Source organism: Mercurialis annua, linkage group LG2, assembly GCF_937616625.2.
Source record: "Mercurialis annua linkage group LG2, ddMerAnnu1.2, whole genome shotgun sequence".
Lineage (NCBI taxonomy): Eukaryota > Viridiplantae > Streptophyta > Magnoliopsida > Malpighiales > Euphorbiaceae > Mercurialis > Mercurialis annua.
In genome coordinates, this window is record NC_065571.1 from 40987310 (window position 1) to 40995169 (window position 7860).

Genomic DNA, 7860 nt, shown 5'->3' on the forward strand with positions numbered 1-7860 from the left:
AGAAAATTTAACAGAATCAACTTCTCCCAATGTTGAACCCCAATCAGTAGTGGATAAAGTAAAAGATGACCCGTTTGAAACCGGATCTTTCTCTTTGGTATTCCACATCCATCATGAGAAACAGGTCAAAAAACTGCCATTTTTTTTTAAGAAAAAAGAATTCAACTTTTAATTGATGTTGCAAAATTTTATGGTGGCGGTGGATAAAATGTTAGATCTGGATGGTTCTCTTGGAATTTTCTTTGTTTTTATCATAAATTAGTTATAAAGATGAGATATTTAGGATTTAGTGGGTATTACTAGTTCAGTACTAACATTTGGCAAAAGTTTTTAAGCCTAAAAAATGAAAAAAGAAGTGAAATTTAAAGCAGAAAAGAGCACTGAACCTGTAGTTAAGCCAAACTTTTTTGTTGAATTATGTTTGTTTAGTTATTAAGCCAATTTTAGTTAAAATTCAATATTTTTATTGAAAATAACCTTTTGCTAGTGAATATGAGAATGGTGATGTTACTTTTTTTATTTTTATTTTTTTACAACTATAGTGAAATTTTCGATACATATTTGGATACATATACGATACATAATTGATACATCTCTGATATATAATTTAGATCGTTCAGACATTTTTTTTTATTTTTTTATCGATTTAATTAAATCTACCGACTAATTCAATCGGTTTGTTATTATATTTTAAAAAATGGATACATCTCTGATACATCTCCGATACATATTTTATTGAATTCTAATCAACTATATTTAATTGTAATTCGAATATATTTTTAATACATCTCCGATACACAATATATACATGATAGATACATATTTGATACATTAATTGAATGAACTGACTAATTCGATTGTTTCGTTTTTATATTGAGAAAAGTTTATAAACATATATGTAATAATACTAATTATTTCATTTTAATTAGTATTATTATATTTATTGTTTTGTTTATATTCGATCGGTTTGATTTCATGGTTTGATCGGAAGCCTAAGGTGGAAGAAAGGAAAAAAAAAGAGTAGAAATACAAAATATTCGATAAATATTTGGTACATATCGGACACATATGTGATACATATCTGATACATAATTTATATATATATTTAAAAAGACTATTGTCAAATTACGTTGAAAATTGAAAAATTATCAAACATATAATTTAATATATCGCTGATACATATATGATACATATTTAATACATCGCTGATACATTTCTAATTTGTCAAGTTCTATTTTCAAGGACTGCCATCGTTGGAGTATTATTTATAGCATGGATACATATCTGATATATTCAAATAAATCATCGACAAATTCTATAAAAATATATATATAAACATGATAGACACATTTTTTTAAATGTATTTAATAGATACATCGCTGATACATAATTTATACACGATAGATATATTTTTAAATGTATTTAAATAGATACATGATAGATACATTTTTACTAAATTAATACATTTTTATTAAATTTACACACTATATATTTTTTACATATATTTGTTTGATACATCATTGATACATAATTATTTATTGTAGTTAATTAAACTAACTTTCTAATTTTTGTAAATATTACTTTGAATAATTTTGTGGATTTTTTTATATTTATAAATATACAGGAATAATAAAATACGATATATAATCAAAATATATTTTTAAAAGATAAATAAAAAACTGTCAATTTTATTTTTTTGGAGAATGTATCAATGATATCTCGGAGATGTATCAGAGATGTATCGGAGATGTATCAGATGATATTACAAAACTGTGTCTATAATTTGTTGATGCTTGCGTGCTATTGGCTGACGATCTGACGCGCTGACGCGCTCTGACACGCCAATCACATGTGCTAGCTGTTTTTATTCCTTTTTATTAAGATAATGTCATGTTTGCCATGTGTCACCTTTTTAATGGAATGGTGTTTGTTGTAAACTTTTGTGCTTTTGTGGTAGGAATGATAAATAATGGAGTTAGGTGACAATTTATGAAATGTTAAGCCATTTTTGTGGTATTTTTGTGATATTCTCATATTTCTTTGCACTTGTGCAATGTTGAACTCTTGCCATTTTCTCTATGCAAATTGAAGAGATAATGACACATATTGCTTTACGGTTTAGAGCATTGACTTCATTTTGCCCTTTAGTCCATTCATCTCTTGCCATAGAATGGCTTGATAATCTACAAACTTCACCGGATGACTCTAACCAAGAAACACTTGATTTCACAAATTTACACCATCCATATCTATATAGTTTTTCATACGTAAATTTTAATTTGGATTTAGTCTGTTCCATAAAGGAACAATTTAGAGTATGAGAAAAAAAACTTGTTGCCATTTAGATCGTAAAACTCGCAATTAAACTATAGAAATGAGTAATTTAACTATAATACCAAATGCAATCCCAATAGCAACCTAGGAGGAGTGAGTTAGGATTAATTTAAAAAATTAAAATTTGTTTAAAAATAGAAATGAAGTTTAAGAGTTTAGAAGGTTGCTAGAGAAATTTTAGAGTGGTTCGAGTTAAAATAAAATCCGCGTCCACTATTCAATCAAAAAGTGAGATTTTAAATTTATTAAACTTTAATTGAAGTTACAACTTGGTTTAAAGTTAACACCTAACTTTACACTATATTAATTTTTTAAAGTCAAACTCTAACTTACAATATTTGATTTTTCAAGACTAATCAAGAATTCACAATAAATAGTTTATCGGTAAATAATAGTAGCATAAACAAAAGCAATTAATGTAAAATTGATGCACAATTAATGCAACTAGATTTGAGTAAATGGATGTGTAAGGTATAATAGTTTTTGTAACCTTTTCACACTTCAAGTGAGTCTATATTTATACTCATATTTTAAAAACATGACAATGTTTTTCTATTAGGACACGAGTCACGCCCGCTACATCTTGGAGTCACGCATGCGATATAGGCTCTGGACTTGCATCTTTCAACTGTCACTGACAGATGGCAACCATCTATTAGACATATGAATATATTTGTTGAACTCAACAGTCGCCCGTGACTTGTAGGTGTTGCACCCGCAACATAGCTTCCAAAAAGGTTGTGAAAGCCTTGGTCGCGCCGTGATAAGAATTTGTTCGCACCATCCAACCTCAGGTCACGCCCGCGACTTGGCAAAGTCGCACCCGCGAAAAACTCGCTGGAACTTTGGAATTAGAAAATTTGAGTTTTTTCTCAAAAGCTCCAAATTGAGCCTTAAGAGTTTTCGAATATTTTTATGAATATATTTTTACACTCCGACAAACATAATTGAAAGCTTTTAATTGATTGTTAAAGTTAAAATTGAGGAGATCTAAAATGTTGTAATCCAACATAAAAAAAAACCTTAATAAGAATTCATGTTTTAATGAAGTTCAACCTCTTATTTAGGTAAAAACAAATAAAATATAAAGAAAACAATAATTAAATATGGCTTTCGTGAGCTTTTTCCAGCTAAGTCCATTATGGCTCATGGACCCCCTGACTGGATCTTCTCAACTTTTGGTATCACCACTACGGAACTGTTTCTGGGCAATGTAAAAATGATCAAAGTCATTTTTATCAATACTTGATTACTAAAAAAAAGCTTAGTTATTGTCCTTTCCGGTTAAAAAAAGACGGAAAAACGATGTTATTTTACAAGATTATGTTATCAGAAGCATTTTGAAAACGGATATAAAACATCGAACTATAGAACTTGACAAATTTCCATGCGACATAAAAGAAAACTCTACAATAAATTAACTACTCTATATTTCCTATTTTGAGTAGTTAACTGGTGTGGGAATGTACCGAGGGTGTTATAAGTAAAAACATGAGGTTTAAAACAAAAAGACTCAAGCTGAAATAAGTCCAAATTTTTAATGAGGCTCCGAAATACAAATGATACAAAATGGCAAGCATTATATAACGTTAAGGATCCTAATGCTCAGTGAATATACATCATTTTGACAAAAAAATTTAACTAACAAAATTAGTAAAATAAGATCTATAACTGTAATGATATTTTTAAAAATTATAATTGTCCGCTCAACCTAATTATAAGGTTGCCTTTACGTTAGCTGAGAACAAAAGGTAAAGCAGAGAAGATGGCTATTATTTCTTAAGATAAGATAGTTATTAAGATAATTTTTCTCAAATTGAGTTGAACCTAGAACAATTCCCCAAAATGAGAAGATGGCAAGTGCATAAGGACTTGTCAAATTCATACTTTTCAGAAATGGAAGACTAACCAATTTGTTTTTTCATCTTTTGAGTTGTTCCACCAGATCGATTACTCGAGACCTATGAACTCTTTCCCAATGGATAAAAATCAAGATTACACATCATATCTAGTATTCAAAGTTCATTGTTACTTGCAATTTCTTATGGTCACAGGCATCCAAGGTAATTCACGAAAAAGAACAGCTAAAGGATACGGAACTTCAGTAGGCTTAGAAATCAGATGGATAATGAACGTCATCTCTATGAACTGCACTTATCTGCTTATTACAATAGCGTTAGATAAGACAGAACAAGGGGTAAACAAAAAATAACCTTAACAATTTTTTCTTACAACTTTGGGTGACAGTTCGATGTCGATAATTATCAATGAGAGACGGGGAACAAGGCTGGGGGGTGAAGCAGACAAGTGAGAGAGACCAGGGCAAGTCGAAAATAGTCCACTGTTCTGAACTGCGCTCCACCCTCTATAACTACAGAAGCTACATGCCAGCCAAAAATATCTCTTTAATATTCACAAATAAACCAACATTCAATACAGAACAACTGGTTTCATACCTGAATAGAAACAGTAGATCTGCAACCTAATACATCGAAATCACTCAATCAGATAGAGTCGGATAGATCGAAACTGCCAACCTTATTTTGGGGGCAAGAAGATCTTCATGCTCACAACTTCTAACGATTCCGTGGACAAATCACCACAAAGAACATCAATAATTTGCTGATAATATATAGCAAGTGAAGAAGTCACTTCATTGATGAACGTAAAAAATAAAAATGAAAACCATAATAACATTAATTCAAAAAAGCAGACACAGCCTATACAATCCAGAGCAAAATCAAAAAGATATTTAGACAAGAACAACAGCAATCAACAATTTTTCAAATTAGAAGAGTTGTCAAATAAGCAACTACATTTTGAAACAAAAGTGAAAAGGAAACACAGTACATTGTAGTTGAAGATTCTTCTTTGCATTCAAGGTTTATTGAAAAGAAAAGAGACAAGATTCAACATACAGATTTATGCTTTTAAAAGAATAAACCTCAATACAACGTCTCGTCCCCAACGATGTTATAAAACACAGGCGAAAAGAAAACAGTACCTCAAACTTAAAGATTCATCTTAGCAATCAAGGTGTCTATTGAACAGAAAAAACGGAAGATTCTACATACAAATTTATGCTTTTAACAGAATAAACCTTGATACAACTTCTCTCATCCACAAACATATTTCCCCAAAATAACCCCAAAAAAGATAAAAATAAACCTAGAAGCTACTGTTAAGATGATGTAGGAAATAACAAAGAACAGTCTAGTTCTTCCTCAATTTCCCAACGACCAGCAAAACATACAAACATAAAGGATAAAATAAGGAAAAGAAAAGGAAATCAAGCTAAATCTACATAAAGGGCCATATATTGATAGTGAGAAGAGATTATCAAAATGTTCTATTTATTCAGAGAAGAGACTTACATTAACGCGGGACAATTAGACAAGTCACCGCTGCCAATGCTCTTCTCTAAATTCAATCATTCCGTTCTAGTCGCATCCTTCTCAACAAACTTTTGGTCCTCGACAATCTTATCACTAGAGTTATCGCACTTCGGCAACTCCTCCTTTACAGTCAGTTTTTCAATTAAGACCTCAGTATTATTTTCTTTACCTTTCACACCATCCTCCTTCACAATCACTTCATCATTCACTCCAAGCTGATTACCTAAATCTTTATTCTTAAAGTCCTCCACCACTTCTCTGTGATTCGGTACACCTTCTTCCATACAAACATCCTGACTCTCCTTAACATCATCGGTAGAATCATTGCCAACATTTCTGCCTTCTGCATTTCGACAAATATATTCCATGACCTCCTCATTATTATTCCCATCCCCAGCAGCACCAATATCTGATCCTCCATCACTCTCATTCTCGTCGTTCTCGGAAACATTCTCTACAACCTCCTCATTAACATCTTCCACAACAGCCATAACACCATGACCTTGTTGCTGCCTCTCTATGAACTGCATCCTCCTCCTCAAATCACCCAACTCCCTCTCCATCAAAAACAGCCTCTCTTTCAAAGTCAAGTTCTCTTCTTCCAATTGAGCTATATGAGTATCTTGATCATCAACCCTATTCTCCAAAAGATTGTTATAACTATACTCTCCACCACCACCGTAAGTCGGATAAATCATCTCAAACCTACTCAAATCATGATCTAATCGTCTCTCAACCTCAACATGCTCTTCCACATCACTCTCACTCGACCCATTACCCTCCTCATCCTCCTCATCATCATGAATATCAGCGTCATTACCAGGCGATCTCAACCTAATCAAACCCTTCATCGAACCATACCCATCAACGCCCCATTCCTCTTTCGCCATGTCGCCCAACATCTCCCTAGAAGGCGAGAAAATCGGGGTAGGCAGTACAGCAGGCGTAACAGGACATGGCGAAACCAAAGACGCAATGCCACCCGCTTTCTTAGCACGAATGATAAACGAAGTAGTATTACGCGGCGCATATGGAGCAAATCTGTTGTTGCTGTTGTTGTTGTTGAATTTCTTCTTAGGGTGATAGTATTTTCGAGCTTTCATCCGATTCTGGTTCTGAAGATCATTAAGACTAGGCGGCTTATAACCACCACCACCACCAATACCACCACTAGTACTACTCAAATTAGGGTTAGGGTTAGGGTTTGCAATCATAACAGGATTCTCCATTCTCCTATGATCTTTAGAGGTGACGTTTTTACCCTTCCAGTTGGTCCTAGGCTTCTTTTTGCTGTTATTAGCATTAAAAGGGTGGTTTAGTAATTGTTGATTTTGCTGCTGTTTCCATGGATTATAAGTTCGTTGATCAATTAACATAGGTGGCAGTTGTGCTGATTGAACCTGAGCGTTGAAGCTTCGTTGATCCATTAACATCGGTTGCTGAACCGACGCCTTGTAGCTTCGCTGATCCATTCCCAACGGCGGCGGCTGCTGCTGCTGACTCAGCATCTGTAATTGAACCGACGGCGGCGGTTGATTCATCGGCGGTTGATTCATCATTAGCGACGACTGATCGTTCATATTCTAACCCTAACCAACAAAATTAAACAATAAAATCTGTTAATTGTTTTAAATTTTTTGTAAAATTTTTAGGGATCTGGAAATTTCGTCTGGTTTTGTTGTTTTTCTGCTAATTTCTTTGCTTTTTCTTTTAAAATTTTGTCCGATTAAGGTTTTATTATGGGTCGTGAAATAGGAGATTCGTTACGTATATATATAGGGGAGGGATTGGGGTTTTCCTCATTTTTGGGCGGTTGGATTCCTTTTTTAACGGTTGATGAGGAGTCCACGTGTCTGTTCTTTGAGATGTGGATTGCAATCAAGGGTTTGAGGGATAAGGTTTTCTAGTTCTCTTGAATTTGCAATTTGGTCCTTATGTTTATGTGATTAGATTGCAATTGCAACACAGCTTGAAAACTTCAGATTGACTCCATATTGAATTCAAATAAAAACAATTTCAAGTGTATTATCTGAAAAAATGGATTTTGTATATAAGAAATTAATTAATAGTTTGATGTTTAGTAATTTGTTATTTTAGTATTTAAAAATTTATTCTATCAAAATTAATATGT

General features: G+C 32.7%; 1 protein-coding gene across 4 annotated transcripts; it reads right to left on the reverse strand.

Annotated features, from left to right (window-relative positions):
- Positions 1-4426: 4426 nt before the first annotated feature.
- On the reverse strand, positions 4427-7475 carry LOC126668982 (uncharacterized). Of its 4 annotated transcripts, XM_050362255.1 has the most exons (4): positions 5709-7475; positions 4791-4956; positions 4567-4714; positions 4427-4492 (listed from the first exon to the last, which is right to left on the reverse strand). In XM_050362255.1, exon 1 carries the CDS (start codon positions 7307-7309, stop codon positions 5765-5767), a length of 1545 nt encoding a protein of 514 aa, XP_050218212.1. In that variant the 5' UTR covers positions 7310-7475; the 3' UTR covers positions 4427-4492; positions 4567-4714; positions 4791-4956; positions 5709-5764. The 4 variants fall into 4 exon arrangements, with proteins under 4 accessions (XP_050218212.1, XP_050218211.1, XP_050218213.1 ...); XM_050362254.1 differs by having other exon boundaries at positions 4427-4714; positions 4791-4907; XM_050362256.1 differs by having other exon boundaries at positions 4427-4714; positions 4791-4910.
- Between the last annotated feature and the right edge of the window lie 385 nt (positions 7476-7860).